The 26,944-nt window shown below is 39.7% G+C and overlaps 2 protein-coding genes across 4 annotated transcripts in view; one reads left to right on the forward strand and one right to left on the reverse strand.

Moving 5' to 3' along the window:
• The window catches only part of MAPK14 (mitogen-activated protein kinase 14), an 81,584-nt gene that overhangs the window by 8,205 nt on the left and 46,435 nt on the right, over positions 1 to 26,944 (forward strand). For all 3 annotated transcript variants that reach the window (XM_055330559.1, XM_055330558.1, XM_055330557.1), the window contains exon 2: positions 17,710 to 17,839. In XM_055330559.1, coding sequence (XP_055186534.1) covers positions 17,710 to 17,839 — 130 coding nt within the window. The remainder of the gene's footprint in view (positions 1 to 17,709; positions 17,840 to 26,944) is intronic.
• LOC129512958 (putative lipoyltransferase 2, mitochondrial) lies at positions 21,467 to 22,399 on the reverse strand. Its single transcript, XM_055330560.1, has one exon. The coding sequence runs from the start codon at positions 22,397 to 22,399 to the stop codon at positions 21,704 to 21,706; it is 696 nt and encodes a 231-aa protein (XP_055186535.1). The 3' UTR covers positions 21,467 to 21,703.

The raw sequence follows: 26,944 nt of genomic DNA on the forward strand, positions 1-26,944 counted from the left end.
TTTCTTTTCTGCCTTCTTTCACTTAACTTGCCATTTTAGTTCTACCTTTATGTTTCTAATGCTTCCTTTGAAATTTTCTTTTAGATTTTTTTGTCTCCTTTGACTCTGTCGACATACTGGTCACTTTTTATATCTAGGGCAACTTTATGCAAGGATATGTATTGGAAATCTGTGTCAGAGAAACCTTTCCATCTGATGATTCAGATCTAGAAAGTGATGACATTACCATGTGCCCACAACAGGTCAGAACTTCTTCTTTTGATCTGCCCAGGGCTCAGGGAGGCTGGTGTGTTAGGGGAAGCAGGGAGCTGTGAGGGCAAGGGTCCCTAATCCAGCCCTGTCTTCCACTTGGGGTGGTGTCTCTGCTGTGATAGTCTTCACCTACACATTAAGTGCTCTTAATCATGTGTGTCCTGTGACGCTTAGCTTGAAGTGTCTGGTTTATGCAAGTGTTACTGAATTCTTGTTATTTCCTCATCCTTGTAGTAGATATAACTTTATTCCCAGAAATAATTGCTTTATTCTCAATATCCCCAAGAGATATTTCTTTTTTCCCCGCTCTTCTGTCAAATCCATCTAGGGCTTTAGGTAGCTTGTGCTTTCTTGAATTTAGACTTTTGCATAATAAGTTTCTATTTACATTTTCTTCTCCAGGCTACCAAATGCTGGGAAAATCTTAGTTATCTTCCTCATTTGGTATAATAAAACTCAGCTCCGTAATGATTTTCATATTAAATTGAAGTATTGATGTTAAGCATCTTATATTGATAAATTTCTAATAATTTTCTCATTTGGATATTATAAGTTTGTCTTGCTTCGTTTTCTGTTCCTAGTTTAGTGTGCCAAGTGCCCTATGCTTTGAATGATCTGCTTTGAAATTAGCAATCTGAGTAAGTTAAATGATGTAAATGCTAAAGGGGGCAAAAAGGGAAAACAGCAAATTAAGAAAGCCGTATTATGAATATCAAGCTGTGTTTACATTTTCAAATATAACCTAGGGTTACTCAACCTATTGACATTTTGAGTGGGATGATTTTTTTTTTTGTTGTGGGGAGCTTGCTGTCTTGTGCATTGTAGGATATTTAGCAGTATCCTGTACCCTACTTGCAAGATGCCAGTAGAAACCTCAGTTGTGACAACCAAAAATGTTTCTAGACATTGCCATATGCCCCTGGGGACAAAATCACCCTTGTTGAGAACTACTTATATAGTCTTATATATATTTGGATTGATTGGCCCTGAGGAAAAACTAGATAGGATAACTTGAACCTTCCACCGCCAAAAAGATAGAAAATCTATACTTTCTGTGGTGGTGGTGGTGGTTGTTGTTGTTCTTCTTCTTCTTTTCTTTCTTGATTTTATTTATTTTCGAGAAAGAGAGACAGCAGGGGCAGAGGGAGAGAGAGAATCTCAGGCAGACTCCATGCTGAGTACAGCGCCTGATGCAGGGCTCGATCCCAGGACCCTGAGATCATTACCTGAGCCGAAACCATGAGTTAGATACTTAACCAACCGTGCCACCCATGTGCCCTGTCTGTGTGTATATTCTTTTTCAGTTCATCATATGATACAGTCTTAACAGTGGCTTCATTCATACATTGTGTGTCCAAATTTGTACTTCCAAACCTTATCTCAAGTATATCCAGCCCTTTGGATTTCAAGTCTGTTGAAATGTAACATTTCATACTTTTCCTCAATTGTTTGAGGATGATCTCAGATGTAGCACTAACTACTCTAGAAATAGATTGATTTTTTTTTATTTATTTATGATAGTCACAGAGAGAGAGAGAGAGGCAGAGACACAGGCAGAGGGAGAAGCAGGCTCCATGCACCGGGAGCCTGATGTGGGATTCGATCCCGGGTCTCCAGGATCGCGCCCTGGGCCAAAGGCAGGTGCCAAACCGCTGCGCCACCCAGGGATCCCGAAATAGATTGATCTTATAAACTTGTATGATTCAGCCTTAGAGATGTAGTGGTGTGATATTTGAAGAAAGCTTTCATTAGCACTGATGAATGACAGTGGTCATGAAAATTACAATCAGGGGATGAGTGAATTACCTGAAGATTTCTTTAGGTTTTAAGGCAGCGTGATTTTGAAAGTTTGAAATGTATGTGTATATCTATTTGCTTATGTTTGAAATATACTGTAGTGAAGAAAATCTGTTGGTTATCTGTCATTGTTAAATGCCATCAGTATTAAAAGAAATAGACATAAGGGGCACTTGGGTGGCCCATTTGGTTAAGCGTCCAGCTTTTGATTTCAGCTCAAGTCTTTTTTTTCTTTTTTTTTCAGCTCAGGTCTTAATCTCAGGGTCATGAGTTCAAGCCCTACATTGGGCTCCATGGAGCCTACTAATGAAAGAAAGAAAGAAAGAGAGAAAAAGAAAAAAAGAAAAAGAAAAAATAAGTGAATTGTTTATATAAAAAGGTATTGATGTGTATAGACATGTGGGGGCATTGTGGGCTATAGTAGTTAAAATGGTATCATGGAAGAAAAAGGATTAGAAGTTTATTTTGAAAGAATAATTGGAGAGAAGGAAAGGAAACATTTTTAGGTAACAGGAGAAAACACAACCAAGAGAATTAGTTGTGAGTTGGATTGGCCTGACAGCAAGAATATCTCAGGTAGCATGAACCCAGTTGTGGTTCTCATTCTGGTTGTGCTTCAGAATCAGTTGTGGTGTTTTTAAATATACCCAGAAATGAAGGACTAGGTCTGGAGTCGGGCTAAGGCACTGCATTTTTCTAGGCCATGGAAAGCTGTTTCTTGAGGTTGTAAAGTATTGAGGAAAAGTATTTTATTTTCTTTATTATTTTTTTAAAGATTTTATTTATTTATTCATAGAGACAGAGAGAGAGAGAATGGCAGAGGGAGAAGCAGGCATCATACAGAGAGCCCGACGTGGGACTCGATCCAGGGTCTCCAGGATCGCGCCCTGGGCCAAAGGCAGGCGCTAAACTGCTGCGCCACCCAGGGATCCCCTGGAAAAGTATTTTAAAACTGATCTGACTGGAGCGTATAGAATGGATTAGAGGAAACAAATGTGTTGCTTTTAAAAGTCTTTAGTGATTTGTTTATGTGACTGTCTGTTTATTCTGACTCTCCAACTAGATTTCTCCACTCCTTGAGGTTAAGAACTATCTGTTTTGGTATGTATTAATTAATCTTGTGTTATATTCCAAACACTGGGCTAGATTCTGAGGATACGCAGATCACTTAGAGCTTCTACTCTCCCTCAAAGTTTGAATTTGGAAACAAATAATAAAGGGATTTTCTTTTTCTAGTTCAATATCTGAAGTCTTGGCTACATTATGTTGCTGATTGTAGTCTTAGATCCTATCTAATAATTGCTGAATAATGTACATTTTAACTTTTGGAAATTATATTTTAGTTATCCATAGCATGACAACAAATGATGAAGGATTTTGTCCTTCATTTATATTTTAATTTCTCTATTTTACTGTTATTTCAGAGGTTTACTCAACCTCCAATATGAGAATAAGAGATCTAAAAATATGTAGTGAGAATCTCCTATGTGATAAACCCCATGCTAGAAGCTGATCTTGAAACTATTTTATAATAGCATGTTATTTCAACTTAGAACATTTAAAACGACCTGCCTTTTATAGTTCTTAAAGTGCTTTCACATTATTATCTTATTTGAGATTCAAAACAGCATTATTGAGATAAGCAGAGCTGGCGACATCCTCATTGTATTTATTTGGAAACAGGCTTATAGAAGCTTTGCCCCAGATCACCTACAGGGAAGTGCCGGAACCAAAACTAGAACTCAAATCTTTTGACTACTAGTTTATTTTTCTCTGTATCAGACTGCATATGTTTATGCTTAGTGGAATTTTTTGAGATTAAGTCATCAAAATACTGCAGAGACCATTCACTGGGAAGCAAAAGTAGTTTTGTTAAATGGAATTCCAGTGATTTTTCTAGAGCAGTAAAAAGATTCTTAAATAGTACTCCCAAATGTGAGATATCTTGAAAATTCTAGCATTTTGTTAAGAAAAAAACCATTGCTAAGTGTAATGATTTAAAAATATGGCCGTAAGTTTTTTGATACTTCTCCTTTAAAGAGGTGTAGCTAATATTCCTCACCTTCAGTGAAGGCTGTACCTAATGACTCACTTCTCTAACATACGGAATCTGGTAGTAATGATGGAGTGTGATTTCTGAGGATAGGTCATAAAAGATATGTGGCTCCTGTCTTGTTCTTTCTCTGAATGTTTCTCTGAAATCACTTGCTCTAGAGCAAGTTTTTTAACCTCAGCACCATTGACATTTTGGGTCAGATAATTCTTTGTTGTGAAGGATGTGTAGCAGTAACCCTGGCCCACTACTCACTAGATGCCCCTACTGCCACCACTCCCAACACACACCCCGGGGTAACAGCCAAAAATGACTCAGACATTGTCAGATACCCACTGGGTGGAAAACTGCCCTCTGTTGAGAACCACTGCTTTAGGAACAGCCAATAGCTACGTTGAGAAGATTCCAAAGCAGCCTTACAGAGAAGCCCACATTACGAAGAATTGAGGCCTGCCAAAGCCATGTGAGGCAGCCACCCTAGAAGTGGGTCTTCCAGCCTCACTCAAGCCTTCAGGTGACTGTAGGCGAAGGCCAATATCTGGACTGCACCCTCATGAGATCCTGTAAGCCAGGCCCCAACTATCCCCTAATTCCTGACTCACAAAAACTGTGAGATGATAAACCTTGTGTAAGCCACCAAACTTGGAGGTAATTTATTATATATAATACACTAAATGTTACTGTAAAATATATGTGTATGTCATATAAGATGGAGTCACAGATTGAGCAAACCAAAAACTGTGAAGACACACTCATGCCTGTTATACGCATCTATCATCATGTTCATAGCATATATTTGTAGGGTGTTTTTCTGGATATGAAGCCTATAAACATTGTTACTGTATAAGCCTTTTAATTGTAGCAGCAAGGCAAAGTTGATTGATGGTAATAATAAATAGTTACAATAGAATATAAGATTAGTTTATTTCATATTTGCTTGAAAAGAGTTAAAAATTAGTAAATGGTAACTTCAAAAACATTTGTTATTGAAATTTTCAAACACAAAAGTAGAGAAGATAAACCCATGGTGACAACATTCTAATGAAGATTGGGAAAATAATTCCATGTAGTAAAATAACCCACATGTAATGTTTTTGTAATCAATAGGAGATAACTATTGCTCTTGACACAGATGTATCAACTGCATTTGCAATCAAAGAAATATGTTAACTGACACCACTGGCTTTTAAAGCTTCACTGAAGAAATATAAAATCATTCTATTTTCAAATAGAGCTTACAGCAATTGAAGATTAATTGCATTTCACATTTTAATTGTGAATTAGTTTGGATTTTTAGATTGCATGTCTAAATTAATTTCTACATTGTGTGAATTTTAGTTTTCATCAGGCTAATAAAAATTAAAGCAATTGTGAAAAACATTTTTCTCCAGTAGCTTAGACGTTTTGCAGCAGGAATTGGATCAATCGGAATGGCAAATATCTAGCATATGTGTTGGTGTGCCTTGAATTCCAGCCATATAGCTAGAGTCCCTAATTAATCCTGTCACAAATACATTTTCCTATCTGAGATTTTCTTGAAAATATTCAATTTACATAAAAGTTATTGAACTATTAAGTTGTGTTAAGACAAAATATGCAGTCAATTAAATGACTCTCTTTTCCATGCTACTAATCTATTGTTAGAGCTTTTTTTTTTAAATATATTTTTTTAATTTTTATTTATTTATGATAGTCACAGAGAGAGAGAGAGAGAGGCAGAGACACAGGCAGAGGGAGAAGCAGGCTCCATGCACCGGGAGCCCGACGTGGGATTCGATCCCGGGTCTCCAGGATCGCACCCTGGGCCAAAGGCAGGCGCTAAACCGCTGCGCCACCCAGGGATCCCTTGTTAGAGCTTTTTATATGCATTTGTGTTTTGAGCCTCTTTGAAAGGAATATTTAAAAACTGAAAAGTTGAGGATCGGTTGTATTGTACACACTTGTAACAGTTATGTTAATGACATCTGATGTTCTTCCCATAAGTATGAAACGAAAGTCCACATAAAAATACTATATAGGGGCGCCTGGGTGGCTCAGTTGGTTGGGCATCTGCCTTAGACTCGGGTGGTTGTCTCAGAGCCCTGAGATCAAGCCTTTTTTTTTTTTTTTTTTTTTTTTAGATCAAGCCTCCTGACTGGCTCCCTACTCAGGAGGAGCCAGCTTTTTCCTCTCCCCACCCCCCACTCATGTTCCCACTCACTCTCATAAATAAATAAATATTTAAAAAATACTATATGTAATTGCAGTAGTCATATCATTTTGTGATTCTTTAAAAGTGTTATGTAAACATTGAAACAAAGTATTTGAGAGTTAGTGAAGATATTAAAAGAAAGCTAACAATGTTTCAAATGAGTTTTATTTATTTATTTATTTATTTATTTATTTATTTATTTATTCATTCATTCATTCATTCATTCATTCATTCATTTGAGACAGAGAGAGAGAAAGAGAGAGAGGGGCAGAGACACAGGCAGAGGGAGAAGCAGGCTCCATGCAGGGAGCCCAACGTGGGACTCGATCCTAGGTCTCCAGGATCACACCCTAGGCTGAAGGCGGTGCTAAACCGCTGAGCCACCCGGGCTGCCCATGATGAGTTTTTAAAGTCAGTTTTAAGTCCCTTGCTGCTCTGAAGACTATTTTTTGAGGTTTCTAAAATCAAAACTCGAGTTCTAGTTTTTGCATAAGTTTGCCTTATTTTCATGACATTATTTCCAAAATGGAGGGGTAGACCATAAAAATAAATTTAAAAACTACAGTTATGGTTACACATTTGTCTGGATTTAGAAGGAAGAAAAAGTAGGTTTCTGTAGTAGAGGGAGATATGTGCTGAAAAATGTTTTTAGTATGACATTTATTGAAATTTGTATCAGGTGTTATAGGTAAAGAGAAAGTTCCAAGTTAGTAGTATAAATTACTTATTTAGAAGGTACATTTTAAAGGCTCTTATCAGTTAACCTGAACTCAGTTGGAAAAAAGCCTCAAATTGTATGATCTGGAGAAGAGATGTCCTGTTTTTGCAAATTTTTTCTTCGCCTTAGATATTTTAATTAATTTGATGTATTAATGAGAATTTGTTAATTCATTGTAACTACAAATTTTAATATAGTTAAAATTTTCCATTAATTTCCAAAATAAATTATGTTTATTGTTTTAACCATTATTGAGGGTTCATTTTTTTTCTCATTAACATCATTTGGGGATTAGAGAAGTCATCTATGACCATTGAAAGAAATTGTAAAACCGTCTCTGATCCCCACAAATTACTCAGAGACTTGTCAGGTGATTGCTCATTCTTCATTCTGTTGGGGAAAACCCAAATTCTTTTTTGAGGAAAAACCTGGTGCAATCATTTGTCCTCCCATGCTCTGTGGTTGTGAGCGCTTGTCCTGGGTAAGCAGCACCTCACCTTTCTTAAGAGGTTGTCTCTTTTCCTCTACCTGGCAACTCACCTGACTGTTAGAGTGTATCGATCTGTCTCTATCTCACTGCACAGAAAATCTGCAAGCCAGGTGCCAGCCATGGAGCAGAAATACAAAGCCTCTGTGTCTTGATACTTATCAAAAGCTCAGTTGATAGAAATCTGTCTTTGGAGGATAATGTGAGGAACGTGGTGCTTATCTTTTTTTCTCAACACACTTAAGATTTCCTCTTAGATTGTCAGAGAGCAGCAGCATGCTAAGCTATTATGTACTCTCCTCCTCACCTTTGCTAATAATGATCTGTATTTTGGTTTTATGAAACAGTCTCCGCTGATGGATGCTCTGAAGAAAAGAATCACCTGAAACCCACAATTATGTTTGTGTAAGAATGTTGATTAGGACATTTTTACCATGTTATACAGTGTCTCCTTCATAAACATACACAGGAGGAACTCTTGTTTTATTACAGGAATAATTATGCCTCTCTTCAGTTCTCCTGAGTGCCTAGTTTGTTTTTATTATATGGTTCTTGTGACTTATGTCTTAACTGGTTGTGTTCTCCTGTCACGTGATGGCTTTAGTGCTCAGAGCCAAATTTGAGGCCCACCTCTAATGGGTATTTAGAAGGACCTCATCATAATCCTTTGTACATTAACCTCACCTATATGGAATTTCTTATTTTCCCATAATCACTGTTACTTCAAGTTATATATAGTTCCAGACTGCTTTAAATCTATTGTGGAATAAAGTGGGATAAATTTTAGAAGTTAAGCAGAATTATATTAGGATATATTAAGAATCTAATAAGCCAATTTTTTGGAGGGAAAGAAGGGGCAAGTTTGTGTAACAAAACATTCAGTTTTATTTAGTGACTCTTGTCTCCTAGGCACTGGATTCATAGCAGTAGATGAGTGACTGCAACATCCTATATTATAATCACTACTTTTAATGAATTTTATATTTTTCCTTTAATTTTTTCTTTACCATATCAGTGATTTTATAAAATGTGAGTTAATTTTATAACTTTGGGAAACTTCATGTGAGTTTACAATTGGAAGAAAACCTTATTAATGTATCCTGAATTTCAGTTTGGAGAACTTAATCATTGTAGAGATAATTCCATTTTATGATGCTGTTCATGAAAACAAGGTTTTATTTGTAGCTATAATTTTAAAAATGTGATTAAGAAGCCCAACTGGTAATACTAGTAAGTGAATCATTATAATAAGGGCAAAGTCAATAGCTGCTCCTAGTGTTGCCCTTATCCTGGGCAGCTTGGCATTCTGGAAAAAGAGTGAACATTGAAATTAGACCAATCTGTGTTTTTGAATCCCACTGAATAGGAGTTATATGACCTTGAATGAGTTGTTAATGTTTCTGACCATTTGTTTCTTATCTTGGAAAGTCAATATAACTATCTCAAAAAGTTATTTTAAAGATTACATTAAACATTTCCCAAATGATATGTGGCATTATCAGGTATTCAGTAAATTTGAATTTCTTCTCCTCTGAATATTTAATTGGTTTTATCAGGTGATTTTAAAAATTATTATTAACTTCTGCTTTTGGTAATCACAATGTCCAATTTAGGATGAAATGCATAGTTTCTCCTCTCTCCAAAAACTGCTTTGATTAATGATAGTAACAGGAGGCCAGGTCAGAGCAGTTAAATGCTTAAAAAGGTAGTGTTGGGGATGGATCCTATATTCCTTGCTTCAGCAGCTTTGCTAGAGGGATCACTAACTGATAAGCAGAAAACAGTTTCTCTAAACAATTCCTGCTAGCTCCCTTTTGTAAGCAAAATATGTTGTTGTTTTTTAAAAAGATTTTATTTGACAGACAATGAGAGAGCACAAGCAGGGAGAGTGGCAGAGGAAGAGGGAGAAGCAGGCTCCCCGCTGAGCAGGGAGTCCCATGCAGGACTCCATCCCTGGGATCATGAGCTGAGCGAAAGGTAGATGCTTAACCAACTGAGCCACCCAGGCACCCCCAAAATATGTTTTAAAAAGTGAAAGTAGGGATCCCTGGTTGGCGCAGCGGTTTAGCGCCTGCCTTTGGCCCAGGGTGCGATCCTGGAGACCCGGGATCGAATCCCACGTCGGGCTCCCGGTGCATGGAGCCTGCTTCTCCCTCTGCCTGTGTCTCTGCCTCTCTCTCTCTCTCTCTGTGTTCTCATGAATAAATAAATAAAATCTTAAAACAAAACAAAAAAAAAGTGAAAGTGCATATCCTTTGAAGTAAAAATTATTTTTTCTCAGGAATTTGTGCAATTATTGGAGAAGCAGTGTGAATTAAGATGTCCATTGTATTAGTATTTATTGTATTTGTATGTATGAATAAATGGAATGGCTATAATGTCCATCAATAAAGAGAATAGTTGAGTAGATTAATGCAGATATTTAATGAAATTACTGTAAATGCTTAATAAAATGGAAAATGCTTATGGCTTAAGGATAGAGGATACAAAGTTATGTACTATGAGTATAGCTATGTAAGTATTATTTGAAGAAAATATGTTAATTGTAGTTTTATTAAAGTTAGTACCTATTTTTTGTTTAAACGTAACAATATAGATGATTTATGCTTCTATTTTACTAATAACCTTATTAAAAGATACAAGCTCATTTTTTGAAAAATCAGAGGATAGAAAAATATAAAATAAAAATGTTAAAATTCTTAATATATTAAGTATTTTCTGTGTATGTTTATATATACATGTATGAATATACATTTTTCCACACAGATAGGATCATTATTTCTGAAACTTGTTCTCATATTAGTACTATATGGAGGTTCTTGTTAATGGCTTCAATATATATGGGGGAATGTACCATAATCTAAATTCTCCCCTTGGACATTAAGGTCATTTCTGATTTTGTTCTTATGAACAGAGTGCAATAAACATATATATATATATGTGTAGATATATATTTGAACCCAAGTTACATATTTTATATGTAAATTTTTAAACACAATTTACATATTTTTGTTGAACTTAGCTTTTTAAAAAGTAGTCAGTTGTATATAGTTGCACTATATTATTAGGCATTCTTTGCTTTCATGTGTATTTTCATCATCTCAGTTAGATGGTAGGTTCTAGGACATCAGGTGCAATGTTTAATGTTTCTTTTATATTCACAAAGGATCTTATAAAGGAGATTATTTCAGTAAATACTCAGAAATGGTATTCTGGTCTTTGTAAGATCATCACATCATTGCCTCCTCCAGTGTTCTAGATTCACAGAGAGTAGTAGAACTTTAGGGATTGAAAAACTTCCCCTTGGGGCGCCTGAGTGGCTCAGTAGTTGAGCATCTGCTTTCGGCTCAGGCCGGGGACGCCGGGATCCTGGGATCGAGTCCCGCATCAGGCCCCACAGGGAGCCTGCTTCTCCCTCTGCCCATGTCTCTCCCTCTCTCCCTGTCTCTCTTGTGAATGAATAAATAAAATCTTCAAAAAAAAAGAAAAGAAAAACTTCCCCTAAATAAAGTAATGCATATAGAGTGAAAGTTATTTCTTATGAAATACTTTTCATTAATACTATCCTGAGTTCAATATAAAATTACAAGAAAAACTTTTCCCATATGAAATGCAATTAATTATAGTGAGAAGCCTTTTAGAAAACCAGAGTTCATACAGTTAGAATATATTTAAAATGGGCAGAACTTTTTGTAAAGTTGGACTTGATTATCCATTAAGAGTTCTATTTAGAGATCTATTGAGGATACATTTAATGGCATCCATTAAGAGTTAATGCTTGAAAACACACCAGTTGAATCTGAATCTCCGTTTTGTGATTTTCTTTCTATATCATGGGCACATTACTTCTTTGTGCCTCAGTTTTCTCATCTGTAAAATGGAAATCATAATGTCTTTTTATAAAGTTGTGATAAAGATGCTCATTCATGAAAAGATCTAAAAAACAGTGCCTTAAGCACTCAATGACTATAGTTTTTAACATTAATGTTAGTTTCTTCTTGGATGCTGTTGAATTTATTTTTAAAAAGATTTTTTATTTTATTTTTTTAAGATTTTATTTATTCATAACAGACACAAAGAGAGGCAAAGACACAGGCAGAGGGAGGAGAAGCAGGCTCCCTGCAAGGAGCCTGATGCAGGATTCGATCCCGGGAATCCGGGATCAGGCCCTGAGCCAAAGGCAGACACTCAATTGCTGAGCCACCCAAGCCTTCCTAAAATATTTTATTTTTTATTTTTATTTATTTATTTATTTATTTATTTTTTAGATTTTTATTTATTTATGAGAGACACAGAGAGAGAGGCAGAGACATAGGCAGAGGGAGAAGCAGGCTCCATGCAGGGAGCCCGATGTGGGACTCGATCCCTGGACTCCAGGATCACGCCCTGAGCTGAAGGCAGGTGCTCAACCGCTAAGCCACCCAGGCATCCCTAAAAGATCTTATTTTTAAATAACATCTATACCCAATATAAGTCTTCAACTTACAACCCCAGGATTAGGAGCTGGATGCTCCACTGACCAGCTGGGCACCCCTGCATGCCCTTGAATTTATAAGAATTGAGAGCCAAATAATAAAATTGTTTTTTCTTTCATGTTTCAGATAACCACATCACAAAATACTCGTTAAGCATTTTTTGAGAATGTGCACGTGCCAGGCATTATGCTAAGTCCTGTGGAATATAGTAGTGAATAAAACAGAAAACACTAACTGTCCTCAAGGTGCTTATGATGAGTGGGAAAGACAGACATTATTAATGTCTAATAATTAAGCTTTACTATGGGCTGAGCCCTTTTGCTAAAACTACCACAAAAGTTATCACATTTATTTCTAACATTCCCCTTATTAGATACATACTTTATCCTCATTTTATATATAAGACTGAGAGAATTTAATTAACTTTCTTAAGATTATACAGCTACTAAGTGGCAGAACTGAAATTAAAATCCAGATAGACTAATACCAAAGCCCCAGCCTTCATTTAACCACTTTGCTGGGTGGTAAATAAACAGAGTAATAAATTGTGATTATTGAGGTAGGGTACTGATTAATCCTAGCCTACCTTTTGCTAATAGGAGTCAGAGATAAAAATATCTACTTTATTACTGCAAAGCTGGCATGGAGAATGGCGTGGACAGGCATCTCAAGCGGACTTCTTATTTCTTCCCCACTGAAATGAACTTGCACATTCAGTCACGGGCAGGTCAGCTAGAAACCTGATGGCATTCCTTGCTCCAGGAGATCGCAAAGGGCTTACTGGTGGAGGAAAGGAGAACATGCTTAGCCTGCATGCAGGTGGGCAGAGCAAACAGAAGTGGAGAGTTGAGGAGGATGGGTCACAGGGCAATGGCCATTTTCTGTCTCACTAGAGCCATTGATGGGTTTAGAGAAGAATATACATTTACTGGGTACTTCCAAGAGGGAAGAGGTTATTATTTTATGGGTTTGTGGGAACAGCAGTGGGAGAGAAGAGAACACCTCCTCCTCCCTTTATGTAGGATAAGGAAGGAAACAAGGATGTTGTGACAATTACTGAGACCTGCTGATAATCTCTGAGAGGGATGGTTATTTAAGCCAGTGCTTGAAGGATGAGGATTCAGCTTGGCATGGAGTGGAGATGAAAAAGAAGAGCAGCTGAGGAATCAGAAACAGCCTGCTGAAGAGCTAAAAGGAGCCAGCATGTTCAAAACGTAGTGGCTGCAGGAAAGGAAGGAAGGACACAAGAGCAGGGTGAGCAGTCATTGGTGATCAGATCACCTGAGCCTTGTAGACTGTGATAAGAAATTTGCATCTTATTTTATATGCTAAGGAAATTTCCTTGAAGGATTTGAGGCAGTGGGTTTTGTCATCTAACATTTTTATTATTTATTTATTATTATTTTTAAAGATTTTGTTTATTCATGAGAGACACAGAGAGAGAGAGAGAGAGAGAGAGGCAGAGGCAGAGACACAGGCAGAGGGAGAAGCAGGCTCCATGCAGGGAGCCCGAAGCGGGACTCGATCCCGGGTCTCCAAGATCACGCCCTGGGCCGAAAGCGGCATTCAACCGCTGAGGCACCCAGGCTGCCCCTAACATATTTTTAAAAGATTGAATTGGATGCTTGTGGAGAGTATATGAGAAGGGAACAAAACAAGAGGCAGGGAGACCAGTCTAAGAAGGCAGGCTGATGATGAGGATGGTTTGGACTAGTATGGTAGTAGCGGAATGAAGAGAAGTTGAATTAGAGATGTATTTTGGAGATGGAAATTATAGACTTGCTGATAGATTTGGATGGGGGCCAGGAGGCTGGAGGAAAGGGAAAAATAAAGGATGATACCCAAATGCCTGGCTTGAGCAATCGGATGGAAAGTCCGTCTCCTGAGATACAAGAGACAGGGAGAGGAATAGTTCTAGGTGTTTTGAACTTGCTAAGCTTTAAGGTGCTTATGTGGTTTTCACATGGAGATTATTAGGTGGGCAGTCAGGCTCAGAGAAGAGATTTCAGTGAGAGATACATATTTACAAGTTTTCCATATAAGATGGCATTTAATTTAAAGTCTTGGTTATAGATGAGATGATCTGGAAAATGTGGGAGAGAAGAGGGCCCACCCAGTGTCATGCCCTGAGGAACTGTTCCAGCAGAGGAACCACATACAGTGGGGTCAGAGAGGGAGCTTCCCTAGAGGTCACAGAAAAGCAGTAGAATGTGTGATATGGACTCCAGAATGGAGAGTGTTTAGAGAAAGGGGAAATGTTTACCATGTCAATTGGTAATTCAGAAAAGTGGCCACTGGATTTAGTAACAGGTCATTAATGACCTGAGAAGAGCAGTTTCAGTATAATGGATTGAGGAATGAATTGGAGCTGAGGAAATGAGTCACACCTTAAGATACATATGAATTACCTGGAGGTCTGGTCAAAATGTAGGTTCTACTTTAAGGCCTGAGATTCTGCATTTCTCAGGGGCTTCTGATAATGCCAGTGCTGCTGGTCCATGGAGTAACAGGTAGAAGAGAGGTTTTTAGACTTCACCATGTGTTAGAATTATGTGACAGGCTTCATAAAATACAGATTACTGGACGCACTTCAGTTTTCAATTCAGTAGGTCTGGGGTGGCACCTGAGAATTTGCATTTCTTACAAGTTCCCAGGTAACACCAATGCTGCTGGTCTAGGAACCATACTTTGAGGACCATTGGAGAATTTTAACTGTAGTGGGGAGCTTTCAGGGGAGATTTGTTTGTTTGTTGAGGTTGGGAAATAACTAATTCTAGCTTATTTATGTTGATGAGAATGATCGATCCAGAAGATATGAAGAAACTCAGAAGGTAGAGAGAAAGAGAATGAAGGAGAGAAGTCCTTGAGAGGATGAGGGAGGTGGCTCCAGAGCATGTATTGAGGTCTTGATTTTTTTTTTTAAGATTTTATTCATTTATTCATGAGAGAGAGAGAGAGAGAGAGAGAGAGAAAGAGAGAAAGAGAGAGATGCAGAGCCACAGGCAGAGGCAGAAGCAGGTTCCATGCAGGGAGCCTGATGCGGGACTCAATCCCAGGACTCCAGGATCACACCCTGCTGAAGGCGGTGCTAAACCGCTGAGCCACCCGGGCTGCCCAAGGTCTTGATTTTTGTAAGAAAGGGCATGTGTCCTTAGTTATAGCGAGAGAGGAAGCAGAAAAGATAGAATCAAGTGCGGACGGGTTTGTACATTTACTGGTAGATAAATGGAGCTTCCTTTTGCTAGTTTCTATTTTCTCAATGAAGGCAAGGGCAGCTTTGGAAAAAGAGGGTGAATTGGAGGTTTGAGGAGAAAGACCATGTCAAATGATGACTTTGAGTAAGAAAATGAGCTTCCTAGAAAAAAGCGGTAGTTTTAAGAGCTGTATTTGAGGTTAAGGTCAGGAATTAAGAGTGAAACCAGTCTGTATGGTTGTACATTAGTTTTTCTTCAACCTGAATTAGTTCTTGGATTCAGACAAGGAGAATTAAATAGTTGAGATCACCCAAAGTTAGACTTTATCTAGGTGGGTGTAGGAGGCAGAGGCAAAGACAGAGACGCAAGGGAGCATATAGTCTGAGCCAAGCAAGAAGAGAAATAAATGAAGATGGGAGAGGGCATGAAGGATGGATAGAATTAGCCAATGATGATGAGGTCCACAAATCGTTGTAGTCATACATACTTGGAAGTAAACTAGAAGTAAACTAAAAGGCACAGAAGGTTTGTGATGGAAAATGGGTGCTGGCATTCAAAACTGTGTAGGTGGGGCAGCTTTTGATGGTGATAGAGGTCCAGGGTGTGACCATGGAGGTGGCTGGGTAAGGTGGAGTTTCCTGGAGAGGTCAGGAAATTGAGAGGCCAGGATGTTGGATGTGTCCTCCACCTGGGTGTTGAACTTGCCAAGAATGATGACAGAAATTGGGAGTGGAGAGAGACTTTGAGATAGGAACTAACTTTTCAGTGAATAATGGAAAATTCCAGGTCAGTGGGTTACAGCAGCAGAGGTAGTGATAGCTGTGAGCAGGGGCTTTTGTAAAACAAATGTAGAATGATAGTCTGGAAGTAGGAATGGTTGGCAAGGAGGACATTTGCCCCACCTGCTAGCCACGAGGTACCTAGAATAGAGAGAATCCCCTTTAAGGGCAGGGCTGTAAGAGAAGTAGCATCTTCAAGGTAGAGCCTAGTTTCAATTAAAGAGGTGGAGGTGAGGCTCAGAAAGGGGGTTGGAGATTTATAGGAATTTGTAACAAATTGGAAGTTGAAGTGCAAGGACTTAGTCTAAGGATTTGGGAGGGAGTGGAGGGGAACTTCTGGAAGTACAGAGTCACATGGGAAAAGAGTTTGGTCATGATAGATGATCCAGAAGTCTTGGATGCCCATTCGAGACTGAGATAAACAGGAGGATGAGGCATGATCAGATTAGCCCAGTCTCTAAGAATAATTAAAATACACATCAAGTTTCTTGCTGCAGTTGTCCTACAGGATCTAGCCTCTGCCCATACCTCTGACCTCATTCTTTTCTACTCTCCCTGTGCTCCCAGTGTTCCACCTACACAGGTCATCTTTACACCCCCCAGCATGCCATATTTTTTCTACCAGTTTCTTCTTTCCTTTGTTTGTACTTGCTCTTCTGAGAAGCGGCATGGCAAAATGGTTAATATAGCATGAGCTGTGGATCCAGATTCCCTCCTCCTGACACTTTCAAGTCTTGTGATTGTGGGCAAGTTATTTAACTTGTCTGTGCTTTGGTTTCCTCATTTCTGAGTGGGGGAATGATAGCATTTACTTCATAGGGGTGTTGGGGATTAAAATTTATTTTAATTAAAAAAAATTAACAGGGCCCGGAACAGCTTCTGGTATGCAATAAAGACTCAATAAATGTTAATACAATTTTTTTCTTCTGTTTGAAGCTCTTTTTCCCTATACCTCTACATGGTTGCTACGTTCTCATCATTCAGTTGTCAGCTTGAACCTATTTGCTCAGACATCCTAGCTAAAGTAGCAAAACCCCACTGGCTTTCTCTCATTTGTCCCATTATTCTGTTTTATTTCATCATAGCGTTCATCACTATTTGAAATTATTGTATTATTCAGCTCATTCCCTCTCCCCCATCCCCTGAGGGATTTGTTGACTTGTTCCTTATTAGATTTTTAGCTTCTGAAGAGTGGCAGATACTTTGTAGGCACTCAAGAAGTTTTTGTGCCACCTCATTGTCCTGATGAAACCATTCCAAGCCCTCCGTTCTGATCAACATTTGGTGGCAAGGTGATAGGCCTGAGGCAGACAGAATCCAGGTCTTTGTATATTGGTCTGTTGGCTCCTGTAAATCAAGTGGCCACTTGTTTTTGTGTTTGCTGGGACACAGCTACATCCATTTTTAAAATTTATTGTCTGGCTGCTTTCTGGCTATAACCACAGAGTTGAGTGGTTGTGCTGAAGACCCTGTGCCTCACAAAGTCTGAAATATTTTACTCTCTGGCCCTTTGTGGAAAAAATTTTCTGACCCCTGATTTAGGCACCTAGAAAAGAAAATGAGAAGGAAACACCAAAAACAACAGATGGTTACTTTGGATAGCAGGATTATAGGTCATTTTAGTTTTTAATCTTTATACTTTGTATTTTATTGTATACCCATTTCACTTGGAAACAAAATAGCCTTCCTTATAAATACTAATTTTGAGGTATTTAGAGCACATTCCTTGATGAATTCTTTATATGTGCTTTTTTTTCCCTTAGTGCTGCTTTTGACACAAAAACTGGGTTACGTGTGGCAGTGAAGAAGCTCTCCAGACCATTTCAGTCCATTATTCATGCCAAAAGGACCTACAGAGAACTGCGGTTACTGAAACATATGAAACATGAAAATGTAAGTTATTCATACAAGGAAGAATAAATGCTGCTCTTGAATAGACTGGGGGAAAAATGTGTTCTGATTACTGCAAATGAGAATACATGAGAATGCATCGAACTTTGGACCATTCTTCTGGTACCAGGGTGTTTGTGGCCACTGTGTTATGCCAGGTAGCCATCCAAAGCCTTGGGAGTTCATGGGTACATCTTCCTGGAGTTTGAGTTTTACTAAGACAGTTTTAGAGGGAAAGCATTAGCCAACTTTTTAAAATAAAAGCATTTTTAAGAGAAAATATTACAAAAATAATTTTGCATTCTTTACCAGATTTACTTAATGTTGTAGTGTCCAAATATGGGAGTCTAAGGTTGTTTTGTGTTTTAATGGGTTATTTCAGTAGAGAAGTTTGAGACAACTTGCCTTAGGCCCACTGAATGCCCTATCAAAGGTGACTATTAATTTATGGATGATTTGATATAATTTTCCTTTTTAATCTTTTGCAGTATAGCTTCTCCAGAGTTAGGTATTTTAATAACTGTGACAAAGACATTGTTTAAGTTAAATATAACCTTTTCTTTTCTGTCAATTTGAAAATTTGAGAGCAATGCCATCCTGCAAAAAAACCCTAATACATATAAAGGGATGCAACTAGAATAATAACTGAAAGTGAAAAGACAGTTGACAAAGGATACTTACTTTCCTAAATTTCAAAATCAAGTTAAAAAGAATTTATTTGATTGCTGTATGAAAGAAACTGTAAAATTTGTAGCATTGTAGAAACAATGACCATAGAGATTTTAGAGTCATTTGACCCTATTGATTGTTACTGTATAGAAAAAATATTCAAAATGTGTAAATTTATTACTTGGCTATTCAGATCTTTTCTGTTTTAATAATTAAACTTTTAAGAATATCTTTAAATTATAGATAAATGATACTTTATTAATATACAGTTGTTTTACAAGGTACAAATTTTTTCTAAATTGGGAGCATTGAGACTTGAATTTATTTATTTGTTTATTTACTTATTTATTATTTTTAAAGATTTTATTTATTCATGAAAGACACACACACACACAGAGGCAGAGACATAGGCAGAGGGAGAAGCAGGCTCCATGCAGGAAGCCCAACATGGGACTTGATCCTGGGTCTCCAGGATCAGGCTCTGGGCTGAAGGCGGCGCCAAACTGCTGAGCAATCCGGGCTGCCCCTTGAGACTTGAATTTAGAATTGGATTACAGAAATGGTGGTATAATCACAGGAGTAGCTTATTTATTTTCATGGTTTATTTTAATTGCATACTATTGAGCAAATTCTGTTTTTCACAGGTAACCTTTATACCTAGGTATAATTTTTATGTGCATTCATGTGCAAAGCTGAGTTTTTAAAAAGTTCAGTAGAGCTGCAGCCTTCCTAATCAGTGACATGTTTACAAGAAGTTGAGATATATGGAAAAAGCTAGCAGGAGAAGCTTTATTCCAAGGTCTGCATACAATCAAGGTGGCCTGGTAGTTTAACTGATGTGTTTACATTTGGTTTTTAACACAGTTGAGTGTGTATGCTGTTTTTCATTACACATTAATAAATGTGACAAAGACATTATCATAGCTTCTTAAATACAGAAAACTTTGAAAATGGAATGCAAGCGAAACATTTATGGAACCCCAAAGCACTTTCAGGAGGCCCTGGGTTCCCACTGATGTTGCCAGTGCTCATTTACAAACATCTGGTTTAGATTACCAGCACTATACTTTATTGTTCTGCTTTTCTTCATAGACCATTTAAGCCAATGTTTAGGGCAAAGATTATTTTGGGTTATCTGAATCCATGCCTTGGCTTTTCTAATGATCATAAGAAACAACCTTATTTAGTTTATTATGCTCTAATTTTCTGTAATGAGATAACTTCAAAATGTGTCTTCTGTGGTATTAGGTTGGTTACGTGTAGGTCACTCTCTATTTGTAGAAATGAAGATGCCACACTGATGGGATACAATTGTTCTAATTTAGGAAGGGCTACAAGAATCTTTATTTTTTAAAGATTTATTTATACATGGAGAGACACACAGAGAGAGAGAGAGAGAGAGAGAGAGGCAGAGACACAGGCAGAGGGAGAAGCAGGCTCCATGCAGGAAGCCCAACATGGGACTTGATGCTGGGACTCTGGGATCACGACCTGGGCTGAAGGGAGACGTTCAATCACCGAGCCACCCAGGTGTCCCATACAATAATCTTTTTTTTTTTAATTTTTATTTATTTATGATAGTCACAGAGAGAGAGAGAGAGGCAGAGACACAGGCAGAGAGAGAAGCAGGCTCCATGCACCGGGAGCCCGACGTGGGATTCGATCCCGGGTCTCCAGGATCGCGCCCTGGGCCAAAGGCAGGCGCCAAACCGCTGCGCCACCCAGGGATCCCCCATACAATAATCTTTAAAAAAAAAAAAAAGACGGGCTGATGGGGTGCCTGGGTGGCACAGTCAGTAGAGTATCTGACTCTTGGTTTTGGTTCAGGTCATGATCTTGGGGTCATGGGATTGAGCTCTGTGCTTAGTGGAGTCTGCTTGGAACTGTCTCTCCCTCTCCTCCTGCCCCATCCCATCGCATTTGTTCTCTCTCTGTCTCTCTCACTCAAATGAATGGTTAAGTGTTTTTTTGTTTTTGTTTTGTTTTTGTTTTAAAGAGGGCCGACAGTATTAGGAAAACGGGATTTTAACTTACATAAGTTGTTTCATAAACAGCTTGCTTAATATTAATAGCAGTTGGTCTTTTCATGTTAACATGAAAAGGTTAGATTTTAGCAGTATCAATGTAGAGGGTCATCTGTACTTAAATATTGGTGATTTGGTTTTGAACAAAAGAAGGCATATGGCTGAATGTTTTATAGTTCTCTGTTCTGTTAGGGGCTAACAGACTTTGACTCAATATAGGAAAATTCCTGAATGTCAGCATATTCCACAAACATTTTTTAGGAGCTCTCCATGTCAAAGTAGTTTTACCTAGGGAAGATCCAAGACTTCCAAATAAATTTAATTGAGGATTTTAAGAGGAGTTCCTCTCCTTCATCTTCCTTTTTCTCTTCCTCTTTTTTTAAAATGACTCTTTTGGGGGGGGGCGCCTGGCTGGCCCAGTCAGTAGAGTATATGACTCTTTTTTTTTTTTTTTTTTTTATGTATGAGATAATGTTTATTGTTCTAAGCTATTAAGTTGTGGGGTGATTTGTTACATGACAATAAATAATTAATATATAATAATTACATAGCCTTATAAACTTAGAGATCTCATTTAAGGAAAACTTACTTCTACCTTTTGCATTTGTACAATGTGAGAAATTATTCTTGTCTTTTCTTGGCCTCTGGTCTAGCTCAAGTTACCTAACCGAAAAAAGCAATCAGGCTTGCCAATCCAACCCAGGAAGTCAAGATCTCATTTTTATTCTTTAAAGATTTCTTTCCCTTTTCCTTTTATTGCAGAAAGCACCCCACCATATCACCTTCACATATAGAAATATGATTCCTCCAAAAACCAAAGGAACTGGAGCCCAGAATTGCCCAATTAAATATAGTATTTAGGAAGTAATAAACATTTGAGAACTGATTCTCTATATCTGAGTTTTTCTAAGCTGAGAAAATGGTGCAGACAGTAGTGTTAATGTCTTACATTTATATAGCATGTGTTGCTTTTCATGTTTTCAAATCCACCATATTGGAGGTAGGTGGGAAGATATAAATAAACTAGCATACATATGGAAACATGTATGCTTTGCTCATAGTCTCATGGTAAGTGGATAACAGGGCCAGGTCTAGAATTTGGGTTTCAGTGACTCCAAGTTAGACTTGATGCTTTTCAAGCAGGATCTCCCAGCAGTGATAACATGAACACTCTTCAGTTGGGGCTGTCCTCTGAGATCAATGTGCATTTGTAGGTCTCTTTAAAAGCCTGAAGGAAAGGTGGTATTACTTCATCCACAGTGACATGCCTTCGGAGCTCCTCACTCAGAGAGGTGACACCTGTCCCAACCAGCCCGCAGGGGACAATGTGCTCAAACCACCCAAGGTCTGTAGAACAGTTCAGAGCCAGGCCGTGGGACGTGATGTGTCTTCCACAGCGGACTCCGATCGCGCAGACCTTGCGTTCCCCGAGCCAGACACCCGTGTAGGGCGGGGCCCGCGCACGGGCGCCTTGCAAGCCCTGGGACTCGCACAGGCGCACTGCGCACGCCTCCAGCGCCGCTACGTGGGTGCGCAGGAGCAGGCCCAGGCGCCGCAGGTCTAGCACCGGGTGGCAGAGCAGCTGGCCCGGGCCGTGGAAAGTGGCCAGGCCACCGCGTCCCGTGGCGCGTACCTCGGCGCCCAAGGCCCGCAGCCGCGCCATCTCCTCCGGCGTCAGGCCGCCACGCAGCCCGGACGTGTACACGGGCCCCGCGGGCTCGCAGAGCAGCAGAGCGCCCGCCTCAGCCCCGGACGGCGCCTCAGGGCCTGGCGCGGCCTGCAGCCGCCGCAACCAGCGCTCCTGTAGGGCCAGGAGCTCGGCGTAGGGCACCCGGCTTCGCCGCACCAGCCGTACCGCGGGTGGCCGCATGGCGTCCGAGTATATGACTCTTGATCTCAGGGTTGTGAGTTTGAGCCCCATGTTGGGTGTAGAGATTACTTAAAAATAAAATCTTTATTTATTTATTTATTTTTTTTTTCTGGTTCAATGTAACTTTATTTTTTTTTAATTTTATAAATTAATTTTATTGGTGTTCAATTTACCAACATACAGAATAACACCCAGTGCTCATCCCGTCAAGTGTCCCCTCAGTGCCCGTCACCCACTCACCCCCACCCCCCGCCCTCCTCCCCCTCCACCACCCCTAGTTCATTTCCCAGAGTTAGAAGTCTTTATGTTCTGTCTCCCTTTCTGATATTTCTCACACATTTCTTCTCCCTTCCCTTATATTCCCTTTCACTATTATTCATATTCCCCAAATGAATGAGAACATACACTGTTTGTCCTTCTCCGGTTACTGTGGCCAAGTTCAAAAAGGGTGTTGCCTGAGTTCTCCTCTGGGATTTTGATGGAATCTTGTCTCACATTTAGATCTTTCATCTATTTTGAGTTTATCTTTGTGTATGGTGCAAGAGAGTGGTCCAGTTTCATTCTTCTGCATGTGGATGTCCAATTTTCCCAGCACCATTTATTGAAGAGACTGTCTTTCTTCCAGTGGATCGTCTTTCCTCCTTTGTCGAATATTAGTTGACCATAAAGTTCAGGGTCCATTTCTGGGTTCTCTATTCTGTTCCATTGGTCTATGTGTCTGTTTTTGTGCCAGTACCACACTGTCTTGATGACCACAGCTTTGTAGTACAACCTGAAATCTGGCATTGTGATGCCCCCAGCTATGGTTTTCTTTTTTAAAATTCCCCTGGCTATTCGGGGTCTTTTCTGATTCCACACAAATCTTAAAATAATTTGTTCTAAGTCTCTGAAGAAAGTCCATGGTATTTTGATAGGGATTGCATTGAACGTGTAAATTGCCCTGGGTAACATTGACATTTTCACAATATTAATTCTGCCAATCCATGAGCATGGAATATTTTTCCATCTCTTTGTGTCTTCCTCAATTTCTTTCAGAAGTGTTCTATAGTTTTTAGGGTATATTTTGAGAACCATTTGAATGGTAAATGGTTCTCCAACCTTTTATTTTCAGGTTGTAGGTGTCCTTCTGTCTAAAATGAGTCTCTTGTAGACAGCAAATAGATGGGTCCTGCTTTTTTATCCAGTCTGAAACCCTGCGCCTTTTGATGGGGTCATTAAGCCCGTTCACGTTCAGAGTTACTATTGACAGATATGAGTTTAGTGTCATCATGATATCTATTTAGTCCTTGTTTTTGTGGATTGTTCCACTGAACTTCTTCTTAAAGGGGAGTTTTAAGAGTCCCCCTTAAAATTTCTTGCAGAGCTGCTTTGGAGGTCACATATTCTTTCAGTTCCTGCCTGTCTTGGAAGCTCTTTATCTCTCCTTCCATTTTGAATGAGAGCCTTGCTGGATAGAGTATTCTTGGTTGCATGTTCTTCTCATTTAGGACCCTGAATATATCCTGCCAGCCCTTTCTGGCCTGCCAGGTCTCTGTGGAGAGGTCTGCTGTTACCCTAATATTCCTCCCCATGAAAGTCAGGGACTTCTTGTCTCTTGCTGCTTTAAGGATCTTCTCTTTATCTTTGGAATTTGCAAGCTTCACTATTAGATGTCGAGGTATTGAACGGTTTTTATTGATTTTAGGGGGGGATCTCTCTATTTCCTGGATCTGAATGCCTGTTTCCCTTCCCAGATTGGGAAAGTTTTCAGCTAGGATTTGTTCAAATACATATTCTGGCCCTCTGTCCCTTTCGGCACCCTCGGGAACCCCAATTCAACGTAGGTTTTTCTTCCTTAGATTGTCATTTATTTCCCTTAATCTGTCTTCATGGTCCCTTAATTGATTGTCTCTTTTTTCCTCAGTTTCCCTCTTTGCCATTAACTTGTCTTCTATGTCACTCACTCGTTCTTCCACCTCGTTAACCCTCGTCGTTAGGACTTCTAGTTTGGATTGCATCTCATTCAGTTGATTTTTAATTTCTGCCTGATTGGATCTAAATTCTGCAGTCATGAAGTCTCGTGAGGCCTTAATGCTTTTTTCTAGAGCCACCAGTAGCTGTAGAATAGCGCTTCTGAATTGGCTTTCTGACATTGAAGTGTAATCCAGATTTTGTAACTCTGTGGGAGAGAGGACTGTTTCTGATTCTTTCTTTTGAGGTGAGGTTTTCCTTCTAGTCATTTTGCTCAGTGCAGAGTGGCCAAAAACAAGTTGTATTGGAACACGGGGGAGTATCACTGGTCCGTCCAGCTGGTCTTCTGGGGGAGGGGCCTGCTGTGCTGATTTTCAGGTGTTAGCACTTGGGGGAGCTGCTCTGCCCCTGCCTGCTGCCGGGCTCAGCGGGGGTTGTTTACCCCGTGGGGTCCCAGAAGGAACAGCCGCAGTTGCTATGGCAACTCTGGAAGCCTGGATTCAGCCTCCGCAGGAACTACGGGCTCGGGGCTCTCGGTTCTCCGTCCGCAGGGCCTGGAGGCTCCGGGGCGGGGCCGCTGATCTGCTCAGCTCCGGGCAGGAGCGTCCTTGCTGTCCTGGGCCCTCCCGGCCTCTGCCTGTCCCGGGGAGGCCGGATCCTGGGCTGTGTCCCGCGCCCTGTGCTCCGGGGCCTGCGCTGTGGGATTCGCGCTCCCGCCCCGCAGCCCCCTCCGCGGAGCCGCCGCCCGAGCCCCTCCGAGCTGCTCCGGGTCCCGCCGTGCGCGCTGCAGCCCTTAGGGAGCTCGGGGCACTCTCCCGGGGCGCAGGTGTCTGTTAGTGTCCCCGGGAGCCCGAGGGCATCCCCGCCCTCCCGGGTCCTGCTCTAACTCCCTGCGAGTCCCTTTCCCCCGGGAAGGTTGGTGCAGCTCCTGCTTCTCCGGGACGGGGCTCTCCTGTCCTGGGGACACTCGCCCCGGCCTCAGCCCGGCTCCTCGCGGGGCCCCTCCCCCTCGGAGGCCTTTTGTTCCTTTATTTCTTTTTCCCCCCCGTCTTCCTACCTTGATAGAAGCGCGAACTCTTCTCACTGTAGCGTTCCAGCTGGTCTCTCTTTACATCTCAGGCCGAATTCGTAGATTTTCAGGATGGTTTGAAGGTTAAATAGGTAATTTGGTGGGGACAGGTGATTTGGGGACCCTGCTCTTCTGCCATCTTGCCCCTCCCCCCAAAAATAAAATCTTTAAAATGAATGAATGAATGAGTGACTCTTTTGGGCCACTGTACAATTTTTAACAGCCATGAGGCCTCCAAAAATAGCAGCTTAAAACTCTTGACAATATTAAGTACTGGAAACAAATATGATTTCTGGGTGCCAAATGCACATGTCATGTTTTACACAAAAATGCCTGACTCAGAATCAATGGCTCATCTTAAGTTATTTCATTAGTGATAATGAATGACAGACACACATTTACCAGATAAGTAATAGGAGCCAAGGTATGTCCCTCTGTGGCTGTAAGAGTTATTCTCTGAACAGAGTTAGCTGGTGCATTCTTGATTGGATTTGTGACCTTGATCTTATTAACACCTGCTCTAAGGAAAGATGAAAGGGAAGCATCTTGCCAGCTACATCCTTTTGCTTTTTCGGTAGGTACTGCAAAGATTGCCCGGAGTTAAGGGCCTGGAGATCTGTACTAACCAAACTAAGTCAATGTTTTGGTGCACTTGTCTTTGGTGACTGAGCTAAAGTGGGTTTTTTTCTTGAATATGTGCCAAATTAGTAAAATCATATGACTTTTATGTCTGTCGGTTTTTGGACCATTATAGGATAGTCATCAGAGACATCTGCTGATTATTTTCATTATAAATGTCTTTTCTAAATAACTGACTCCTGGGTTACTTTGGGGTGTCTAAAAGCATAGAATGGAAGCAAAAGAAATAAAGAAATAGGTTAACACATAACTTGAATTAGAAGGAAAATTCCATTTAAGAAATGAGAAATGAGTAGATTACGGAATATTCCTAAAAGTTCCAGACCTATTTTAATGGTGGGAAACTTTTATTTTTACAGTATTTTCCTTTTGATGAATACTCCATAAATACAATTGATGGAGAAGGGATATTTGTAAAAGGCCACAAAAAATTAAAGATGCTTGATGTAACATGGGTAGTTTTAATCTCATACAATGTGTCCTTTTTTTAGGAAATTAAAATTTGATAGGCTATTTACTAACGTGCTGGTTCTATTATTATTTTCCAAATTAGTTTATTGTGCTGCTTGCAGTCATGCTTCTTAATCATCTTAATAATTTAGCTTAGCTTTGTATCTCAAATTTTGTTACTGGAGGTAGCTGCTTCAGATAGTTTGTTTCTGTGATTTGTATTCTGTAATTCTTTATAAAACTCTAAGGATTGTGATCACCACTTATTTTGGTCATCAACAGAGGGTCAGTCCTTTGGACTGGGCACCTTCAGTTATATTGTCTACTCAATATTCCCCACAATGCGATAAAAATAAGCATCTTCCTTTATTTCATATAAGGACGTGAGGCTCAAAGAAGATGTGTTTCTTTCATTTACTTGATAATTGAGGTACTGT

This window comes from Nyctereutes procyonoides, unplaced genomic scaffold (genome assembly GCF_905146905.1).
Source record: "Nyctereutes procyonoides isolate TBG_1078 unplaced genomic scaffold, NYPRO_anot_genome, whole genome shotgun sequence".
NCBI classification, from domain to species: Eukaryota; Metazoa; Chordata; class Mammalia; order Carnivora; family Canidae; genus Nyctereutes; species Nyctereutes procyonoides.